General features: G+C 43.5%; 2 protein-coding genes and 1 long non-coding RNA gene across 4 annotated transcripts; 1 reads left to right on the forward strand and 2 right to left on the reverse strand.

Annotated features, from left to right (window-relative positions):
* Window positions 1-119: 119 nt before the first annotated feature.
* LOC139564962 (dynein axonemal assembly factor 8) lies at window positions 120-11,833 on the reverse strand. Of its 2 annotated transcripts, none has more exons than XM_071384914.1 (30): window positions 11,356-11,833; window positions 11,038-11,142; window positions 10,493-10,939; window positions 10,243-10,345; window positions 8,292-8,451; window positions 7,960-8,202; window positions 7,514-7,804; window positions 7,107-7,248; window positions 6,787-6,981; window positions 6,516-6,668; window positions 6,175-6,369; window positions 5,963-6,076; window positions 5,684-5,828; window positions 5,270-5,564; window positions 4,877-4,956; window positions 4,577-4,731; window positions 4,320-4,443; window positions 3,564-3,695; window positions 3,310-3,474; window positions 2,829-3,131; window positions 2,668-2,724; window positions 2,547-2,585; window positions 2,195-2,364; window positions 1,894-2,089; window positions 1,629-1,723; window positions 1,405-1,519; window positions 974-1,182; window positions 779-864; window positions 594-663; window positions 120-409 (listed from the first exon to the last, which is right to left on the reverse strand). In XM_071384914.1, the coding sequence occupies exons 1-30, from the start codon at window positions 11,470-11,472 to the stop codon at window positions 329-331; spliced, it is 4,782 nt and encodes a 1,593-aa protein (XP_071241015.1). In that variant the 5' UTR covers window positions 11,473-11,833; the 3' UTR covers window positions 120-328. The 2 variants fall into 2 exon arrangements, with proteins under 2 accessions (XP_071241015.1, XP_071241014.1); XM_071384913.1 differs by having other exon boundaries at window positions 974-1,185; window positions 11,356-11,829.
* Window positions 11,060-17,076, forward strand: LOC139564964 (uncharacterized). The gene is made up of 2 exons (XR_011672849.1): window positions 11,060-11,149; window positions 16,990-17,076. It is a non-coding gene; the product is annotated as an uncharacterized lncRNA (long non-coding RNA).
* Window positions 12,077-14,699, reverse strand: LOC139564949 (insulin-like growth factor-binding protein complex acid labile subunit). The gene is made up of 2 exons (XM_071384889.1): window positions 14,587-14,699; window positions 12,077-14,247 (listed from the first exon to the last, which is right to left on the reverse strand). Exon 2 carries the CDS (start codon window positions 14,240-14,242, stop codon window positions 12,440-12,442), a length of 1,803 nt encoding a protein of 600 aa, XP_071240990.1. The 5' UTR covers window positions 14,243-14,247; window positions 14,587-14,699; the 3' UTR covers window positions 12,077-12,439.
* Window positions 17,077-22,765: the final 5,689 nt, after the last annotated feature.

The following is a 22,765-nucleotide window of genomic DNA, read 5'->3' on the forward strand; positions in this document are numbered from 1 at the left end:
AGTATTTGTTTCATGGATTTAAAACAAGGTAGTAATGAAAATATGTATTTCTAGATCACTAAACTCCAACGATTAATGCCGCTTGACAAGTATAATCTTGCAATAACTGAAACATGAACCAGCATTTTAAGTATTTATTTTCTTCACATGAAAATACCATTGTTTTTACTTTTTCGGAGGGGGTTACATAAAAAGGTTTCTTACCACAACCAAATAAATATTTTCTTTATACAGTATTGGAATGTATCAAATGGATTATAATCAAAGATTGGCACAGAATTCCAGAAAATAGGTTGGCCCTCTTGGTAATGCTCTATAGCATTAAGGTTCACTCAGATTGCTGTGGTACAATGGCATGATGACTATCAGGAGACAGGACATCAAATAGATAGCACAGCAGCTGCAATGCCTAGAGCCAAAACAGACAAGAGATGTTCTCAGACATGATTGTTATCAATGGTGCTTTCTTCATAGACATTCACTCACAATCTGTTTTATCGAGGTCAGTTGATCCTGTTAACTAAACATAAGGGTCCATTTTGCCATTATTTTGGTACTACAACACAATGTTTCCGCAGTTAGAACAAGCTTACTTTTTTTTCAGTGCTGGGATAAATCAGCATTTCCCCCACTTTGGCAAGGTTAGACCTCTCTCTGTAAATACTATAGTGCAAAAGAAATAAGCCATAGCATATTAATCTATGCATTCCATTATGATGCAAAGAAGAAAATGCAAAACACTAACTGGTACATGTTTTTGAGTAGCCCATTTCCTTACCTTTCAAGCATGGAGTCAAAGCAGGTCACAGCGTTATCTTTCTGTAGAACAACGATAAGACAAGGACCCTCGTGTAGAGCACAAATCTAGAGAGGAGATAGTGAATGCCACAGGCAGAGTGTTACAGTGAGTGACCACTGCATGCTGCTATTGCGCAACTATCAAACGCCTACATGGCATATAGCCACTCCTCACCTTCCCATCCCTCTCAGAGGGTAGCATCAGTGTCTCAGCTATGTGACATCTCTGGGTCTCGTCCAGGACAGTCATCCTCCCGGCCACCAGGTGGCAGCCTGTCCTCAGCAGTTGCTCAAGCAGGTCCAGGTGGATGGGGGCTGGGCCCAGTACACTGGTGGGCAGCAGCAGGCAGGTGGTTTGGCAGAGAGCACTGCGGACCAAGAGCCCTGCTGCCATCCACACACAAACAGCCACGTTTACAAAGTTCAACTGCTGTTGATACCGCATCAACTAAACACAACAACAGTTGCCCCAGACCGATCATAGGCAATGTCCCAATAAAAAGTCAATGATTAAGGGACCTGTTTTGTATCACACATAAAAGTAGTAAATAAGCGATTCAACAACAAAGATTCAGCTAGGCTAAAACATTCAAAACTAGACCTCACCTCCATTCAGTCCAGAAGCCATAAGGTGTGATAAAGATGGCTTGTTCGCAGCAGCAAGAGTGTGGCTCTGTTCACGGGCCAGACAAGCCAAATGGTCTGAGTGTACACTGGGTATCTGTGAACAGTGAGTGACAACATGTGTTCCTTATTAAACACAGGGCATACGAGACGGCTATACATCTAGGAATAGTAAACCATGTCTATTGTAGCACTGTGTGATGTACCTGCTCCTGTCTCATGGTGTTGGTCTCTGTGCAGCATAGGCCCTGAGGGAACAGCCTCTTCACATCCTGAACAGCTCTCTGATAGCTTCTCGATCCTACAACATAGTATTATATCATTCATCATGAGCTACTAACATTACATCTGAAACATTAAAGCCTTGTTCCAAAGCCAGTCTCAGCCACTCTGTAACTGATTGATCTATGTTGTCTGGCAGGGCCTGGAAGGTGGCCCAGTATGGTGCATGGGCGAGGGCAACTGACTGACCATAGATGCCGCTGTGTAGCTGGTCCGAGCTGTAATAGGCCCTCCAGAGGAATTGGTCCTGAGCGCGGGCCTGGGCAGGGTCCTCAGGTCCCAGCACGTCCAGTAGCCTCTTCACAGCGTTCTCCCTCTGCAGGCACAGAGCCAGGGAAGGCCCAGAGCTCAAGTACTGGACATGGGCTTCTACAGCAGAGGGGTCCTAGAGGAAAACACAAGAGGAAAACTGAGCTGAACCAATGCATTTAAAACAATATAACAATCTGTCCACTGGCCTGGTTTAGGTAGGTAGGAATATGTGAGTTGCCTGATGCTCTGCAGTAGACACCAGTGACACAGCTGTGCTATTGTCCAGAACCAGCACATGCAGGCCCACCACAGTGAAGCCACTCCGCTGGACTTTGCTGAGGATTTTCCCCAGAGCATGGCTCCACACTCCAGGCTTGAACAGACACAGTGTGACCAGTGGCTGGGGGCCTGATGGAAACAGACAAGAGTGGCAAACAGGGTGCTTACACATTTTCAACTTTTGTATATATTTGTAACCATTGTTGAAGTAATCGACTTTGCAAGTAACCAATGTTTAATAAAACTTCCTACATTACATCATGCTATTTAACGGTCAAAGTTCATCCAAATAAACCCGTTTCCAAACTCACCCTGCACCATGCAGTTTAACAATGACTCACACTGGGAACCTGTAAGGAACATTAAACACAAGTCAGAAGGGAGGTGGGTGAGAGAGTCGTTTGAATGTGCTGATGACCCGGTGACACATACCAGCTACATTAATGCGTGGTGGGGGTAGGAACTTCAGTAATGGGCGCACACTGTGATCTGAAGATGAGAGAAAATCCACATAGATCCAGCTATCCTTGACATGATTACCCCAGATATAGGGTATAGTGAAATAGTAAAGCTTGCACTGGCTAGTTTTTTACCAGGGATCATGTCTCCCAGGGAGAAGAAGAGAGATGCTTGTCTGAAGGCCAATTCAGGAGTGGGAGACAACAGTATGTTCAGGTTCCCGGGGTAGTCCCGTGGCAGGAGCCGCCGTAGGGTGGCGAAGGCGTCCACCCTCCTCAGGGCACACACCAGGGCAGGGGAGGAGGCCAGGCCCACCAGGCTGCTCTGCCACAGCCGGTCTCCTACCTCATAGGGGCTCACCTCCCGCGCCTGCTGCCGGGACAATGTGGGCAGCCACTTCAGGGCCAGCAGCTCGAATCCATCCTCCCCGACATCGCCTGATAGAGAAACAGGGTAGAAAGGAGAGAAACGCAGGGCAAGGTTAGGTAGGTGAGGAGTTCAGTGCTACAGCTGAATTGCAAGTACAATATTGGTATTATGAATAACATTATGCATTTTAAATATATTTCATAACATGGGCTGTGTTGTAGGAATGGTTAATGTGGGGTAAAGTACCTGTTGTGTCCCTTGTCCAGAGCTTGTGTAGCAGGCTCAGGCCCTGACTGATGTCCCTTCCAGCCAGAGTAAGCACCACCACCTGCTCCAGCTCTGGGTTGGATGGACACCTGTGATTGGACAGCACCACATTGCAGGGGTTGGGTACGGCCCACATTCGCCCACCTGAGAACCAAGCATGAACATAAACTCAATTAGACCAGGAAGCCAAGGAGGGGGTCATCATTGACAGACTGTGTTAACTCTTCCCTTACCAAAGCTATGGAGCAGGCTCTCTCTGTAGGGCAACATGTGAAAGCAGCTGCTCGGGTCCAGCTTTCCTTCATCTGACAGTCTGATGTGGATACATCCCAACAACCTCTGCTTCTCCAACTCTTTCACAAGGGCTGACAAAAAGAGGAATCAGTGTCAATAGACGGAACATTGATGTCACAAGCTCAAATGCCTCTACAGTACCTATCAGCATCAAATGGGATATATGTTCTTTATACGCTGAGCGTACAAAACATTAGGAACACCTGCTCTTTCCATGACAGACTGACCAGGTGAATCCAGGTGAAAGCTGTGATCTCTTATTGATGTCACCTGTTCAACCATTGTAGATGAAGGTGTATGTGTGCCATTCAGAGGGTGAATGGGCAAGACAAAAAAATTAAGTTCCTTTCAACGGGGGATGGTAGTAGGTGCCAGGCTTGAGTGTGTCAAGAACTGCAACGCTGCTGGGTTTTTCAAGCTCAACAGTTTCCCGTGTGTATCAATGGTTCACCACCCAAAGGACGTCCAGCCAACTTGACACAACTGTGGGAAGCATTGGCGTAAACATCGGCCAGCATCCCTGTGGAACACTTTCAACACCTTGTAGTCCATGCGCCAACGAATTGAGGCTGTTCTGAGGGCAAAAGGGCGTACAACTCAATACTAGGAAGGTGTTCCTAATGTTTTGTACACTCAGTGTACTTTTGAGGTGATAGAAGGAGAGATATTAGGTATTACAGGGTTAAGTGCTATACCTGCAGGCAGGCTGGCACAGTGACGCAGGCCACTCTCTCTCCTCAGAAGTAAGACCAGGCAGTGGGAAGACAGCTCGACCTTCTCATCCACAGTAACAGTGGGCGGACTGCAGAACACTGACACCTTGTCAAAGAGAAAGACACGTTTTTAAGGGCATAGTCAACATTGATCTCACCGGCTCCTCTCAGGCGCTATGCTGTCAGTTCAGTGTGGTGTGACTGATCTGGGGACAGTGTGGTGGAGGTGGGGTCGTTACCTGCTGACTGGTGAGTCCCAGTGCCTGGGTTCGTTTGGTGGGGAGCTGCAGCCTCTGGACCCCCCTCAGACTGAACCCTCTGCCCTCACACACAGACAGAACCTGGCTGTAGCAGCATGGTGCCACCGCTGGAGACACTATCAAGAACACGTCCACTATGAGGTGGGAAGGGAAGAGTCAGATCCACAGTAAGACATTTTGAAACTTCCAACTACTGTACTTATGATCTAGATTAGAGTAAAGCATTAAGCCATAACTCTGACATTGTTGACCTCAAGTGTGTACTTGTTTCTGAGTTACCTTTAACAGTAGCACACAGGGTGGTAGAGGACCTGGTTAAATACAAGGGGCTGCTTCCCTCTCCATCACCAGGGGCAGAGCTGAGAGTGTTGGAAGAAAATCGTGTTTTTGTGAAATACTTTAACTACTGTATGTGTTGTGTTGTGTGTGTTTAAGATGAAAACAAATGTATCAATCAGTGTTTACTGAGTAAACCTTCAGTCTCTTGACCTTCCATCTACTCATGATGATTAATGATGTTGTTTTACAACGCTTTGAGATTCTTTATATAAGGTATAGTGCTATAAAAGTTTAATAAATTATTATTATTAGTAGTAATATGTTTGTTTTTCTACTTGTAATGTTTGAGTGATGGTTGTGAGACATCAGGATGGCTCTGGACTACAAACACACCTGTCAGTTGGAGCCTGGTCAGGGTTCTGGGAATTATTTCCTGGAACTCTCCCTGCGAACCACGTGACCAGTTCCCTGTGCACACTGCTGGCCAGGCGAGGGGAGTAGAGGAGGGGCAAGTTCTTGCTGCTGTAGTGCAGGGCGTTGATGGATGCCGGGTCTGTCTTCCTAGCCAGCAGGGGGTCTGAAGGGCCTGTTACATCCTGCCACACGGTGCGAGCGTGAGGCCCTCGGACAGCCAGGGCAAGGACGGGCTGATCGGCCCCATCATCTCCCTGCCCGTAGGATACCATGCCTGAATCAGAGACAGACTTACTATAACTTACTGAATCATTCCAGTCTAGGCCACTGAAGATCTGCAGACTAGATAAGAATATAACAGAATAGAAGTTTATTAGTTGATAGACGTTTTACCGGTGCTGTTGGTCAGAAGGCCAGGAGGAGGGTAAAGGAGGCGGAGGCCACACACATCCAGGCCTGAGTTGTGGAGAAGCTGGAGGGTGTGGTGAACCACCAGGGGATGCAGGAACAAAGACGTGTATCCCAGAGCAACAGCTATCTGTGAGGAGAAGAAGAAATAAACTGTATGGTTGATTTCCTCATCCTATACCAACAGTCATGACCATGGGGTATTAACACTGAGGTTAGACGATACCAAGGAGCTTTGGAACAGCTGAGACAAGATGTTCTTACCTCTGTGTGTAGCTGCTGAGTGCACATGGTCTCAGGCCTCTGACAGCTGAGTTCCTGAGTCTCAACAGTCTGCCAGTAGAAGCCTGGGTTCAGACCGAAGGTCCTCTTCACAGCCTGGGACACAGGACAAAGATACAGCACATTACAGGGAACACATCCACATCATCAAGCCAATCTCCGATTCTAAGCATTCACCTGTACCTACTACCTACCATTTTGTCTGAGTTGACAGAGATAAAGCTGTCCAGGCAGGAGGCAGGTATGTGGACGGTTGGGGGATAGGCCTGTTGGTCTAATAGGCTCCTGAGCTGCGGCAGCCAATGGGTGATGGCTCTGAGGGAGGTCTGAGAGAGGAACCTGCAGACACGCTGCTGGAACACACTATGACCCTTATCCACACCCCGTTTCTATGAAGAAAAAGGAAAATCACTTAACTGCAGAAAAGGTGGTGGAGGAACAGAGGAAATGTTCGGGTGCATTCACATAGAATTGGGAATTAGAATACTAATAATAATAAGTAATTTAAAAGGATCTCCATGTTCATTCCTCTCACCCGGCGTTTTCGGACAAGTTGTAGGCTCTCTCCGTGGGACACAGCACAGATGTGTAGAGCCAGTCCATCCTCTGTCCACAGCTGCTGTAGGCCAGCCACCCAGAAAGGTACAGCAGCCCTGTCATCACCACCTTGAGGGCCTGGTGCTCCAACCTACAACACACAAGTTAGAGGCCTCAGTAAGACATGGACTCCATCTCAAACAGAGTAAAAATAATCAGATGATCTCAGTTGAATGACGTTGTCAAGAACTAGTCAAATAAATATTCACCAAAGACAGAAACCAAGCAACCAGAGCATTGTATATATGGGATTTGGTTGTGGCTGACTCCACTGTTGGTGCTTTCCAATGATGACTGCTGCTGGCTACCAGGCCTGGACTGGAGAGACATACAGTCAGCAGCAAGCACTCCTTATCCTCCATATCAGCAGGCAGAGTATTAACTGATTGTAGGTGAGAGGCCTCCTGAAAAAAAGAACGAAAAATATTATATATGTAGGGGTAACGCTGAGGAAATGACAATGACAAAGAAGACTGAGTGGAGAGCTATTGAATTGTGAGCACCGAATCTCTGTTCCAGATGAACTTACAGTGTCATAAAGAACATCAGTCTTCTCAGCGGCAGGCTCCCTGTCTCCGGCAGACCTTGTTGGTCTAAAGCTTTCCAGCTGTTTCTGGAGCTGTTGCTGGCGCTGTGCTCTCTGTTTCTGTTGCTCTCTCTGCTCTCGGTCACTGACAGGTCACAAAACAGGTGTTCAGCCACCAGTGGAGGCTGCTGAGGGGAGGACGGCTCATAATAATGGCTGGAACGGAGCGAATGGAATGGCATCAAACCATGTGTTTGATATACAGTATTTGATACTATTCCACTCCAGCCTTTAGCACGAGCCCGTCCTCCCAAATTAAGGTGCCACCAACCTCCTGTGTGAGCCACTGTGACTAAGATTCAAGATACAGTATATGAGATAAAGTCCCCTAAAATGAATATCTTATCTACCTTTGTTTCTTTGGCTGCCCGGTAGTAGCACTCTGCTGAATAGCAGGTGTTCTCTCAACTGGCGGCCTGTTTTGGTCACTCTTCATTGTGGGAGATGTGGTTTGGTTGTCCACCTCTGGAAGCAGAGATGTTATCTCATTGTTAGCCTCAGGCAGCTTGTCCTTCAAGGCCACTCTTCTGGGGGTTCTGCATGTAGAATCTGCTGGAACTGGATCTTTCCTGTCCGGCTCTCTCCTGTTTCTGTTCGCCTCGCGTAACATTCTGAGTAACAGGCTCTTTCCAGTTACTTCCCTGGGAGAAGGGGGGGAAAAAACAGTAACTCAGGAAGGAGTAAAACTGAATTCATAGTTCACAGACACAGAGCCATTATAGTACTGTATATTTACAAACCTATGTAATAATGTTTAGAGCTTTACAATGGGTCAGTTATTCAAGGCAATATTTACTCTTTTCCATTCAGTAAACCAGACCGTATATTACTGTCTGTTTTCTCATCAGATTGGTTTTCGTCGTGTAGGTTGGGGTTGGTCAGTTTCATGGATTGTGATGAAGTGATGTTACATGGTCTGGTTGTGATCGTGGGAGGCTCAGGGTTACGTAAATCAATATAAACGGTGGGCGCTTCTTGGCGGCTTGGCTGCAACTCAAATGCCATCCTTTTGAAAGACTTTCTCCATCCACCATTTTGTCTGCAGTAAACAAAACATTCATGTTAGTTCATGTTAATTACATTCTTCATAATCATGTGAAACCCACACTACTTGATCATATATTTTACCTGAAATTGGTAGGATGTTGGACAGGTGCTTTCTGAGGCACACCAGAAGTTTTATCTGGCGCAGTTTCCCTTTTCTCTTCAGCATCTCCACATGACTGTGTCCTACAGAAAGCAGCCAGCCTCTCCAATATAGTATCCTGTGACCTTACATTGTCTCCATCTGTGACCAAATTAAGAAATGAATTGATTACATCGTTATGATAATAGCATTGAGTGTGAATGACATGCTAGGTGCACACTGGTTACTTTACATCTACTAGTTGTTCAGCAGTAGCTATACAGTTGAAGTCGGAAGTTTACATACACCTTAGCCAAATACATTTAAATTCAGTTTTTCACGATTCCTGACATTTAATCCTAGTAAAAATTCCCTGTCTTAGGTCAGTTAGGATCACCACTTTATTTTAAGAATGTGAAATGTCAGAATAATAGTACAGAGAATTATTTATTTCAGCTTTTATTTCTTTCATCACATACCCAGTGGGTCAGAAGTTAACATACACTCAATTAGTACTTGGTAGCATTGCCTTTAAATTGTTTAACTTGGGTCAAACGTTTTGGGTAGCCTTCCACAAGCTTCCCACAATAAGTTGGGTGAATTTTGGCCCATTCCTCCTGACAGAGCTGGTGTAACTGAGTCAGGTTTGTAGGCCTCCTTGCTTGCACACGCTTTTTCAGTTCTGCCCACAAATTTTCTATAGGATTGAGGTCAGGGCTTTGTGATGGCCACTCCAATACCTTGACTTTATTGTCCTTAAGCCCTTTTGTCACAACTTTGGAAGTATGCTTGGGGAAATTGTCCATTTGGAAGACCCATTTGCGAGCAAGCTTTAACTTCCTGACTGATGTCTTGAGATGTTGCTTCAATATATCCACATAATTTTCCATCCTCATGATGCCATCTATTTTGTGAAGTACACCAGTCCCTCCTGCAGCAAAGCACCCCCACAACATGATGCTGCCACCCCCGTGCTTAACAGTTGGGATGGTGTTCTTCGGCTTGCAAGCCTCCTCCTTTTTACTCCAAACATAACGATGGTCATTATGGCCAAACAGTTCTAATTTTGTTTCATCAGACCAGTGGACATTTCTCCAAAAAGTACGATCTTTGTCCCCATGTGCAGTTGCAAACCGTAGTCTGGCTTTTTTATGGCGGTTTGGGAGCAGTGGCTTCTTCCTTGCTGAGCGGCCTTTCAGGTTATGTCGATATAGGACTCGTTTTACTGTGGATATAGATACTTTTATACCGGTTTCCTCCAGCATCTTCACAAGGTCCTTTGCTGTTGTCCTGGGATTGATTTGCACTTTTCGCACCAAAGTATGTTCATCTCTAGGAGACAGAACGCGTCTCCTTCCTGAGCGGTATGACGGCTGCTTGGTCCCATGGTGTTTATACTTGCGTACTATTGTTGGTACAGATGAACGCGGTACCTTCAGGCGTTTGGAAATTGCTCCAAAGGATGAACCAGACTTGTGGAGGTCTACAATTTTTTTTCTGATGTTATGGCTGATTTCTTTTGATTTTAGCATGATGTCAAGCAAAGAGGTACTGAGTTTCAAGGTTGGCCTTGAAATACATCCACAGGTACACCTCCAATTGACTCAAATTATGTCAATTAGCCTATCAGAAGTTTCTAAAGCCATGACATAATTTTCTGGAATTTTCCAAGCTTTTGAAATGCACAGTCAACTTAGTGTATGTAAACTTCTGACCCACTGGAATTGTGATACAATGAATTATAAGTGAAATAATCTGTCTGTAAACAATTGTTGGAAAAATTACTTGTGTCATGCACAAAGTAGATGTCCTAACCAGCTTGCCAAAAGTAGTTTGTTAACAAGAAATTTGTGGAGTGGTTGACAAGCGAGTTTTAATGACTCCTAACTAAGTGTATGTAAACTTCCAACTTCAACTGTATCAGTGATACCTTAGAGTTACCCTATTGTCTACCTGGTTGTATTTCCATAGGTTCGTCAGACACACTGACTCCTAAATAGAGTCTATCTGTTTGAAGAGTCAGAAGAATCTGGTCCAGATCCCAGTGCTCCAGTGGCTGGTAAAAACACAAAGGTACTGATTTGTCGGACATAACACTTCATCAGTATCTATGTAACTGCAGAATGAAAATGACCAGAGGTCAACAAATACATTAGTTATTATGTAGTACCTTCTCAATTTATAACAGGAAACTTAAACTCACCTCAAAAGACAAAACAGTTTGACTATTTTGTAGTGGCTTTTTCATAGAGCCATTTGGTTCAGTTCTCTGTGTCTTTCTCAAAGCATTGAGTGACTCCACTGTGTTTTCTTCACAAGCTGTGCTATGTGAAGGGTGTGGCGATGTGGACTCAGTTGTTTTTTGTCTGTTTAGTGTGCCATGGCTGTGGTGCTCTGAGGTGTCCCCTTTCATCTCCACAGGAACGTTGCTACATGGATGGCCTCCTGCCCAAGCTGCATTTCTAATAGAGTCATGGCTGCATATCTCATTTACCTTATTACCTATGGGACTGAGCTCCTGGTGTGTGCCCTGCTGGGCTAAATCAGTGGCTTGATAAACTCCATGGGGTTCAGTTGTAGGCTCTCTATGAGGGCAAAGGGTCTCCTCTGTCAAACACAGTTGTGGCTGTGCCATAGATATTAGAAGCTCCTGTTTGGGATACACACAGATACACACACAGTAACCTTGTCAAGGACTGGTCACCAATTGGTGTAAACTTGCTCGGCTAGCTAGCTATTTCACGTTACCTCTATTTCAGAGTCCTCCAATGACAGACACTCGAGGCCCTCTGTGTGTTTAGGAAGAAGGGCTACTGGTCGCCGAAAGATGGATATGTCTTCTTCATTTTCAGACTGGAGAGTAAGATTTGACAAATTTCAGCTAACGTTTGATACATTTATCTAGATTTACTGTGGCACACAATTCAAACTCTTGTAGAACAGCAAGTAAGTAGCAAAGCTCATACAAATTAAGGGTTTTTCATAGGGCTAGCTAGCTAACGTTGTCTTACAGCTGCACTTCTTGTTAGCTAGCTAACGTTAGCCAAGTGCAGTAATCAAACTCACTGATGAAGAATCCGAATCAATAGACGGAATATGGGGTTTGAAGCTGTCAAAAAGAGCATTCCAACGCGTTGAAGGATCCGTGTCCATATTGACATAAACTAATTCATCTATAATCATCAAGATAGACCACTCTTATGTGAAAGCAGTAGCAGTCGGCTACACTAAGTTAGCTAAAGTTAAATAGCTGCTAACAACAACTAGCAAACTGTTGGTTACCATAACAACTGAACTACGAGAGTGAGGAGCACATATAAATTATGGAGGAGCACGTGTTGCAGTGCAGAAGAGATGGGGCCTGGGGAAAGACGGTCAACATGAACATGTCAACATCTTAACTGCGAGTTAAGTAATGTATGAACCGTTCAAGTTCTGCGGTCTAGGAATCCTGCAGTAAAAGCTGTATTGGAAATGTGCTGCTTTAAAATTGCTTCTGTCCACTTCTTCAAAATGAAAACGTTATAGTGTCGTTATATATAGGCCCTGGAGGTTTACTTCTCCCTCTGCTTAGAGTTCTGGACCATTATGGTACAGGAGGAAGTGTTTGCCTTGTGTACACACATGGTCCATCTGGCCCCTCAATAGCTGGGCCTCTGCACCTTTAATTGGTAAAGGCTGCTATTGTTTACCTAGGGCCTATATCTATATTTGGTCATGTGACCAATTCCTTGTTGAGCAAATCTGTCTCTTAAATATTTATTCAGAGGACAAAAACAAACATGACTTGTGTTTATTCAAAGGAGGAGTTTAATAGTCACCCATTCAAAAGTGGACTGCTTTGAAACATGTCCTAAAAGCTAAATGTACTGTACACTGTGCATTCTAGTAGGCTTACTTGCAATTTTTTGTGCAATGATTTAATGAACATTTCATGAAATCTGAAACTAACTAAAAGTGTATGATGCAAAAGCTACATACTTGCAACATGTAAAGCCTAATTACCACAGTAGCAAAACATTTTGTTACATTACATATTTTGAGAAATAATTTATATAGGCTAAATCATTGAATGTACAGGGAAACTTGTAGGCTAATAACAATTATTTTGAAACGATTGTCTTCCAAATGTCTGGCGTCTTTGACCCCTTCAGCAGTTCTTGAAATGTTCGTTGCTGATATCCCTCAGGTCATGGCCAACCAAGCCTGGAGGGCTGTTGCATGTTATATTGTTGTAGATTGTGACAACAGTGTGGGGTTCCTCTCCCTCAGCCAGGGTTTCCACTTGCCGGGGCACCGTCTGTGGTCTCCTCAAGCTGTAGTCTCTAAGGGGAAGAACACTGCAGTCACACTTCCAACGGTTCCCCGTCAGCCACAGTTGGTGTAGGGTGTCTGGGATATCTGGTGGAATGCTGCTAAGAGCGTTATCTTTCAGGTTTAGATAACGTAGCCTGGGCAGCAGCTGCATGGTACCATTGTGCAGGATCTCCAGCCTGTTAGCTGAGAGGTCCAGCCACGAGAGATGCTTCAAGGGCATGAGGCTCTCAGAGGGAAGTTGACGGAACAGGTTGCTGGACAGCAGCAGATAGTCCAGGTTCTTCAGGCCGTAGAAGGTGTGGGAGGTTAGGACCTCGAGCTTATTGAATCTCAGGTCTAGTTGTTGTAGGCCCAAGAGTTCCACGAAGCTCTGGCGCTCCACCACAGAGATGTTGTTGTTTTGAAGAAAGAGTCGTCGCAGACCCGATAGTCCAATGAAAGCTTGGGTCGTGACCCTGGTCAGACAGCCCTTATCCAGGTGAAGACTGTGGAGCTTGGAGAGACCTTTGAACACTTGGTCTGGAAGACTGCGGAAACAGCTGCCAGACAGGTTAATGACAGCCAGGTGAGAGAGGCCCATGAAGGTGCCCATCCGGGCCTCCTGCACCTGGTTGTGCTCCAGCTCCAGAACCTCCAGGTGCCCAAGCCCCTCAAAGATCCTGTCCCCCAAGGCATGGATCCGGTTGTAGCTCAGACGCAGTTCTTCAAGGTACTGCAAGTCACGGAAAGTCCTGGGCCTTAGTCCACTGATGGAGTTGTTGGAGAGCCGCAGCACATGGAGGCTGTGAAGACCAAGGAAAGTCTCATCGTGGAGCGCTGATAGTTTATTGTTTGTGAGATCCAGCCATCTGAGGGACTTCATACCCACAAAGGCTCTGGGTACCACCGTCACTATCTGATTCTGAGCCAGGTAAAGCTTTTGCAGTTTGGGGAGCTTCATGAACACATTAGCCTTAATGACCTTCAGGTAATTTCCGGTGAGGTCCAACTCCTTCAGCTCGGTAAGACCTTGGAAGAGTTGTGGCTGTAAGTAAGCCAGCCTATTCCCAGCAAGAACCAGCTCCCTCAGGCCATGCAGGTCATGGAACCCAGTCTCAGGCAACACTGCTAATGAGTTCCACCCCAAGTTGAGAAGCCACATATGTGGGAGACCAGCAAACAGCTTCTCCTCAATGCGGGACAGTTGGTTGTTATGGAGACTAAGCGAGGCGAGGTTAGGCGTGTTCTGGAAGATAGTGCCCGGCAACGAACGGATGCGGTTGCGCTCCAGGTGGATGTGAGCTAGCGACTTAAGCCCTCTGAACACCTGGGAGTCAAGGGACACCAGCTGACCGCTCTGTAGATTCAGAAAATCCAAGTTGCTGAGATCCTTGAAGGCGGTGGCAGGCAGAGTGGTGAACAGGTTTCCATCCAGCCAGAGGGAGCGAGTGGAGACAGGCAGGTCAGAGGGGGCCTGGGTGTAGTTGCGTGCGCTGCAGTAGACATTGAGCTCTAGACTGTAGTCGTCATGCAGACAGGTGCAGCCCTTGGAACAAGGAATGGGCTCCTCAGTAGGTTTCTCTCCCCCTGTGTCAGGGTCTGGCAACACCAGTGATGTCCCCAGTACCCACAACACCAGTAGCACAATGGTGTGCATAACAGCTGGGGGTAGAGAGCAGAGGAAGTAAGCTCAATGTTGGTGCTCCTTATCTAAAACTACTTAATATGCTTATTCTCTTTGTAATTAACATGTATTTTCTCACATTTTAAGTCCTCCCTGAAAGCCAATCAATTAACATGTGTACTCAGATTTTACGTGAACCAACTTAAGATCAATAGTATAGGCAACGCCTAGGCCTATTTCCAATATCATTATAATTTTTTTTTTACTGCAAACATTCATTACTAAAATATGCAAAGCTACTATAAAGTGTACATTCATTTCTATTATGTGTCATTTTAAAAGATGAAAGTTCAATGAATCAGAATAGTTTACCTTACCTTATATTTCAGCGATTTTGACTGAGGTAGACCGACAGACAGCCACCCACTAAACGAAGGACGTGTGTATTTGTGTTTGGAATGGAAAACCTGCCTAGTCTTTCTAGAAAAAGTCAGACCCACTGAACTCTCAGAATTAACCTGTTCATACCCTATGACCAGCATCATCATCAGTCTTTCAATGAGACTATGGTCTTATCTCTCTCAAATATATTTTTTATACGTATACAAACCTATCAGTATCTTTATAAGTATATTTTGAGTGAACATTCTTAACTATTTGATGTTCAAGAATATAATAAACAAAATGCATTTTTTCCCCCATGACCTCAGTTACCTCTTATCTCTCTATTGGTTCTTACTACATAACATCATTAATACCGCAAAAATTAATATTATATGAATGTCTACTGTACATATGGTCTGGTGGTCTGACTTTCAAGTAGCCTTTTGCTGTTTACTAAAGCCAGGGTCAGATTCTGACTGATATAGACAGCATGGCTGAGAGATAAGACAAACCTGGTGCAATAAACCTGTGCTGGCTGAAAAGTAGCAATGGCATTTTGAAATGTACAATTGAAGTCGGAAGTTTACATACACCTTCGCCTAATACATTTAAACTCAGTTTTTCACAATTCCTGACATTTAATCCTAGTAAAAGTTCCCTGTCTTAGGTCTGTTAGGATCACCACTTTATTTAAAAATGTGAAATGTCAGAATAATAGTAGAGAGAATGATTTATTTCAGCTTTAATTTCTTTCATCACATTCCCAGTGGGTCAGAAGTTTACATACACTCAATTAGTATTTGGTAGCATTGCCTTTAAATTGTTTAACTTGGGTCAAACATTTCGGGTAGCCTTCCACAAGCTTCCGACAATAAGTTGGGTGAATTTTGGCCCATTCCTCCTGACAGAGCTGGTGTAACTGAGTCAGGTTTGTAGGCCTCCTTGCTTGCACACGCTTTTTCAGTTCTGCCCACAAATTTTCTATAGGATTGAGGTCAGGGCTTTGTGATGGCCACTCCAATACCTTGACTTTGTTGTCCTTAAGCCCTTTTGTCACAACTTTGGAAGTATGCTTGGGGTAATTGTCCATTTGGAAGACCCATTTGCGACCAAGCTTTAACTTCCTGACTGATGTCTTGAGATGTTGCTTCAATATATCCACATACTTTTCCATCCTCATGATGCCATCTATTTTGTTAACTGCACCAGTCCCTCCTGCAGCAAAGCACCCCCACAACATGATACTGCCATCCCCGTGCTTCACGGTTGGGATGGTATTCTTCGGCTTGCAAGCCTCCCCCTTTTTCCTCCAAACATAACGATGTTCATTATGGCCAAACAGTTCTATTTTTGTTTCATGAGACCAGAGGACATTTCTCCAAAAAGTACGATCTTTGTCCCCATGTGCAGTTGCAAACTGTAGTCTGGATTTTTTTATGGCAGTTTTGGAGCAGTGGCTTCTTCCTTGCTGAGCTGCATTTCAGGTTATGTCAATATAGAACTAGTTTTACTGTGGATATAGATACTTTTGTACGTGTTTCCTCCAGCATCTTCACAAGGTCCTTTGCTGTATTCTGGGATTGATTTGCACTTTTCACACCAAAGTACACTCATCTCTAGGAGACAGAACGCGTCTCCTTCCTGAACGGTATGACGGCTGCGTTGTCCCATGGTGTTTATACTTGCGCACTATTGTTGGTACAGATGAACGTGGTACCTTCAGGCGTTTGGAAATTGCTCCAAAGGATGAACCAGACTTGTGGAGGTCTGCAAATTTCTTTCAGAAGTTTTTGCTAACTTCTTTTGATTTTCCCATGATGTCAAGCAAAGATTTTGAAGGTTGATGATGATGATGTCAATTAGCCTATCAGAAGCTTCTAAAGCCATGACATCATTTTCTGGAATTTTCTAAGCTGTTTAAATGCACAGTCAACTTTGTGTATTTTAACTTCTGACCCACTGGAATTGTGATACAGTGAACTATAAGTGAAATAATCTGTCTGTAAACAATTGTTGGGAAAATTACTTGTGTCATGCACAAAGTAGATGTCCTAACCGACTTGCCAAAACTACAGTTTGTTAACAAGAAATTTGTGGAGTGGTTGACAAACGAGTTTTAATGACTCCAACCTAAGTGTATGTAAACTTCTGACTTGAACTGTATTACAAAAAGAGATTCAGGTTTGTACTTGCAATGTGCGTAAAAGCTCAGTATTATGTGTTGTTAGATCTTTTATTGTCAGAATGTTGTCTTGATATCAGTGCACTGTAGCTAATCATTATCCCAGGTATAGGGAAATGTAGTTGTTTCTTATCTCATAGCACACACATTGACCAGCAAACAGACTCTGATGTTAAACTTGGGTTGACTTTAACTTTATCCTCTTTCTCTGTAGCTTGGTTTCGTGAACTTACTGGACTACCCAGAACCAGACATGTGCCTAAGGACGTCCAAATTCAATAAAATCTAACAGAAAACGTGACCATTGGCTGGACAATCCTGGACTTTGAGAGACTGGCGGTTAAGAAAAGACATGGGTATGTTGTGTAATGCCTTCTCCAATACTGGCAGGCATTAAATGACATTGTTTTGTCACACTGAACATTTTAGTCGCTAAATGATATCCTAAACCTAGACTTAAGTAGGTATATCAGGGTTTTAAGACACAAAGTCATACTTTTGACACAGAACTGTCACCTTAGTTCTCTGTTTAGCTCAACAAGTTTCTCCTTTCACAATGTGATTGTTTCATGATAGTGAACAACATGAGACTTGCCTGAAAGGTGCTAGAAAGATTAAGCATCCCTAATATTTAAGCAGTGTTTAATTATTATAATTGGTGGTGCTATTCACTTCTTTCACCACTAGAGAACACTGCTGCTCTGTTATCTAGGCATATGAGACACGTTGAAGGAACCCGAAAGCTCACTTTCTCTGAAAGAAAAGACCCTTCAGCATACAAGCCAGTTATCCCAATCTGTTTGCTGGTGTTTACATGTTTTGAGATATTGTTTTACTTTGAATTAGTCCAACAAGTTAGCCACCTTACCACATACACTCTGTCATGGCAGTGTTTCATTCAAGTTGGATTCAGAACTTCCATTTCTTCTCTAGCAGAGGAGGCCCTTGTTTGCTACAGCATGGTGTCAAATTAAAATAATATGGAAGAACATTGTTGAGTTTTATGCTGTTAGAATGATTAATGAGCCATCGCAAAAAGATATACCAGCTTATTTACTTATCCTATTTTTAAGACATGAAGGGAATGGGTCTCATGAAGGAGTGTAAATCCCTGTACCGGAGGGAAATCTGCCATAGTGCGTCTTTAACAATTCCTGCTCCCCAGACAAACACCTGTAATTGGCTCACTCCCCTGCTCTCAACCAGCACAAAGGTTCCCTTCCCAGGTCTGTCAGCACCGGGAGAACAGGAGGCTTCATGGTGAGTGACAGAGCCCCAGTTGCAGTGGCAGTGAATGTAGAGCAATGTCTTGGGCTCTGCTGGGAGTCAGTGTTTATATACAGGAGGAATAGATCAACTCCTCAGTCACATAACTAGCAGTGGAAAAGTTGAGAACTTCCTCAGCAGTGGTGAACAGACCTGAAGGGCACCATGTCAGTGTGTGTTGGAGGATCCGTGCTGATAGCTACAATACCGCATCTTCCTTATATTTTTGTTATTCCTTCTGCTGCCCATGACTGTCTGTCAGAGAATTCATGCCCAGAGGGGCAAGTGCACTCTACTGCCTTCCAAATTCTATCCCAATAGTAGAGAATACTGCCTACCTCGGTTAGGCTAACTGTTGTGCAATCGTGCAGGCTGACACTGTTTTGATTGCTGGTTATGGTGCAAAGCTATGTTATATTTTACGATAATAGAGAAAATAATATTATTGCCAGTTGCACAGACTTGTTTTTTACAGCTGGCTTATTATACAGTTTGTAGGCTAACTAAATACATTATATGTGGGGTTTGTGTATAGTGCAGGGCTGTCGAAGGTAGCCCTGCACAAGTCCCTTAAGATCACATGCAACAGCCATATTGTATGAAATCTAGCATGTCGTCTTCCCTGGGATAACATATGCTGCTGGCATATTGGATTCTCCAGATGAAGGGAGCAGATAATAGGTATAATTTCATAAAAGAACATTACCATTCCTCTGGGTACTTTAGCATGAATATTGCAAGAGATGACATCAAACCCAATCCACTGACAAGTGAGAGGGGGCATAGAAGTTTAAAGTAATTTCCTTTCTCTTTATACAGGCTATGTATGTAGAGGGGCTAGAGTCAAGGAATGTGTTGTAAAAATTGGTTTGCAGTAGATTGTAGCCTACAACTACACAGGTGAAGTGGAACAAGCTTATTTCTATTTCACAGTGATAGAACAGTAGTGAATAAAAGTTAGGTTAGCGGAGCCGTGGGAGACATAGGTTAAGAAGAGTTTACCTCAAGGTAATATGAAATAACCATGGAACTTTTTCATTATTTCAGGGATTAATTGTATTATCGTGTTACAAAAAAGTATTTTAATCGACTCAGAACATGAAATAATCCCCTCGAGAGATTTATTATTACTCTCCAAGACAAGATTCTTCTGCCCTCAAGATAAGACTAATCTTCCCTGAAGATGTAAGATTATTCACTTGAAAAGGATGTTCCTGTAAAATTGAAAATGATGCCCCAACCTGTCTCAAAATGGAGAGGAACTGTCAGAAAGGGCCATGATCCACATCTGAATCAAAGGTAAAGAATAATGAAGCTGTAGTACAGAAAATACTTTGTAGGAATGAACTAACCTGTATGATTTTAAATGCTTGAATCAGTAAACATTATTTTGACCCACTGGTCTGCTTTTGAGATGAGTCCATATCACACGCCATCTGTTGGGTACATCCTACTAGGCCTATAGGCATTAGATGAAACCTGCAGGCCTCAATCTCAAACAAATGGACTTATTGGCACCAATGTTCCCTCTAATGTTTTGGGGCACTGAGCAAATTTTAGGTCTTGTGAGTGGAAACTTGAACCTTGTGAGAATTTTATGCAAATTCCGGCACTGATATTCAGTGAACACTGAGGCTGTACCCTATTGTGGCTATTTGAGCATAATGTAGGCCTACCAACAAAACCAATGGAGCAAATCATATAAAATTTTTACATGGAAATAGATTTTGATTTCTATGATATAGCTTACATTAGCCTATATTTGGTGTTCAATGCAGGCCTACATTGTATGACACTTTTAATAACATTTTTACATTCTGAAGGGCTTGACATTTATTTTTTACTAGGGTCTGTTCTGTAACACCGTGGGCCAAATAGGTGACTGTAAATTGCATTGTATTGTATGATGCAAGAAATCACTTTACAAAATAACAGTGATTATTATTACCATACAGAGAATTAGACAATGTAGCCTACCTCTCTGCCTATTGGCTTATTTGCAAATTCAAGCCTGCGTCAAAATACATCACTGCCCCTTTAATTAAGACGTAAGCTTTTTGCCTGACTGGCTTTTCAAAGACTACTTGAAATGTAGCCTCTTGTAGGAAGCAGTAACTCCCCAAGGCTGACCTATACTTATCTATAACTGGGCTAATAACTCGCTAACTAGCAAAGAATATCAACAAGTGTGCACATGCGCGGCTCTGCGCTCTGATCTGAAAAGGGCATTCAATCGCGGGTGATTGAAAGACCGCTCGTGGCCTACCCCCGCCAATAGAATTCTACTCCTTTGCGCTCTGGCTCTGCCTACAACAAAATCAAAGACTAAATCTTGCAAAGATTTGTTTTGCTGATATAATGTTGATTCGATCACAGAAAAAAACATTGATCTATATAGTCTAATGGGGGCGAACTCAGTGAAGATCAATCTCTTGCGTCTCTGTGCGGCCTGGCATTTCTTCTCCACAACAGTCCTGGAGGAGGTGGTTCGCGCACACACGCAGTTTAAAGGGAACATTGATTGGCACTAATTAATTCCATCTAACTGGATGGAGGCAATTTTTCACAATTAATAAGAACAGAGGCCTTCCTTCGTGATACACAATCAAATTGACTCCCGGTTTTCGGTATGAAAACGTCTGACAGAGACCTATCCATTCAAGAGCTCTGAAATGTCCAGCTGTGTGAGCCAAAGCCATTTGAAACATTAGTGACTGGAATCATGCCATTCAGCCTCATGCTCGGCTTGGGAGGTAGATTATGGTGCGATGAGAATGATTGTGACTAGGTATGGTCTCGTTCATGATTTATTTTTGTTGGTACCACGCCAAGCTGATTGCTGGTCAGATCAGAAAGGAGATCCACACAACCCTATTCAATTAGGAACCCAATTCATTTGGGAATTGAATTGGTCAAATGTAGCCCACTTTGAATCCATGTAAGCCTTAGCTAATACATTTCTCACATACACTTTCATATCCCTGGATGATTTTTAAGCCTTGTCACATGCTGTAACCTGTGCCTCTGACCATTATGCAATCAATCAAGCGTTGATGGAGGCATGATTCAGAGAGCAACAAAGAACCCAAATCTTAGGTGTGATCTTTTTACATTGATGCTGATTGGTGTGTGTGGTCTGTCTGATTGTTAGAGAAAAAAAGAAATCTGCCTTTCATATAAGGTTTCAAACCCTCTAACGGTTTCCTAGGTATTCATTCACCCCAAACCTGTCCACACAATGCAAACTCAACCAATGCATGATGGGAGATAGGCCTATCTGTACAAAGCATTGAGGGTTGGTATTAAAATGTGTTTTTATAAGTAGGCTAGACTGATTGAAATGTTCATTAGCACATTAGCAGCTGAGTTGATCTTTAAGCCTCATATCGGAACCCCCCAGACCCACTAGTCAGGATAATACTCAGAATGTCTGTTGAATACAGGAGGCATCGTTGCTCTCTGCTTGTTGAGTGCATAAAACACAAAATGTTATGCTTAGATACGCAGACCAATTAGACTGTAAAATTGCAAGACCAATTGATGTCCTTCTATGCTCATAGGCCATAATGTAATTGTGGACACGCTGTGTTCTATGTTAAATGGACATATGTTATAGCGCTGCTGGGTATGATACATGGGTTGGCAAGCAAGGTATGTGTCTCAGGGGTAGTTGGGATATGCAAAAAACACATTTCACACTCGTACAGGTTACCCACCTGTACATGTAGTGAAACAGGCCAAATATATGCAACCTCTATTTGGCCTTTGATAATAGTCCATTAGAGAGTCATTCGTCTTGTGAGAATCTAGCCTCTAATAGCCCTTAATAACAGTGTTCATATCTTACCTCTGTCATGGTGCTGCAGAGTTAATGGAAAAACCTTTTACATTATAGCACATTTTTGTTCCATTGAGCCATCTCCCATTTAATATAATAATACTATATAGTATAATACTACCGTATATAATATACATAATATAATTATGTCATTTAGCAGGCACTTTTATCCAAAGTGACTTAGTCATGTATGCATACATTTTACATATGGGTGGTCCCGGGAATCGAACCCAAAACTCTGACATTGCAACTTTTTTATTTTTTTATTTCACCTTTTATTTAACCAGGTAGGCCAATTGAGAACAAGTTCTCATTTACAACTGCGCCCTGGCCAAGATAAAGCAAAGCAGTGCGACAAAAACAACAACACAGAGTTACACATAAACAAACGTACAGTCAATAACACAAAAGAAAAGAAAAATAGAAAAATCTATGTACAGTGTGTGCAGATGTAGAAGAGTAGGGAGGTAAGGCCCTAGAGGTGAAAATAATTACAATTTAGCATTAATACTGGAGTGATAGATGTGCAGATGATGATGTGCAAGTAGAGATACTGGGGTGCAAAAGAGCAAGAGGGTAAGTAATAATATGGGGCATTAGGTACAGTGATCGGTAAGCTGCTCAGACAGCTGATGCTTAAAGTTGGAGAGGGAGATATAAGACTCCAGCTTCAGAGATTTTTGCAATTCGTTCCTGTCATTGGCAGCAGAGAACTGAAAGGAAAGGCAGCCAACGGAAGTGTTGGCTTTGGGGATGACCAGTGTAATATACCTGCTGGAGCGCGTGCTACGGGTGGGTGTTGCTATGGTGACCAGTGAGCTGAGATAAGGCGGGGCTTTACCTAGCAAAAACTTATAGATGACCTGGAGCTACTGGGTTTGGTGAC

This window comes from Salvelinus alpinus, chromosome 36 (genome assembly GCF_045679555.1).
Source record: "Salvelinus alpinus chromosome 36, SLU_Salpinus.1, whole genome shotgun sequence".
Lineage (NCBI taxonomy): Eukaryota > Metazoa > Chordata > Actinopteri > Salmoniformes > Salmonidae > Salvelinus > Salvelinus alpinus.

Coding starts and splice junctions, on each gene's coding strand:
- LOC139564962 (XM_071384913.1), bottom strand. CDS start 11,472: ATGATTATAGATGAATTAGTTTATGTCAATATGGACACGGATCCTTCA. Junction 10,940..11,037: donor TGGAGGACTCTGAAATAGAG/GTAACGTGAAAT, acceptor TATCCCAAACAG/GAGCTTCTAATATCTATGGC. Junction 3,132..3,309: donor CTGGACAAGGGACACAACAG/GTACTTTACCCC, acceptor TTTCTCTATCAG/GCGATGTCGGGGAGGATGGA.
- LOC139564949 (XM_071384889.1), bottom strand. CDS start 14,242: ATGCACACCATTGTGCTACTGGTGTTGTGGGTACTGGGGACATCACTG.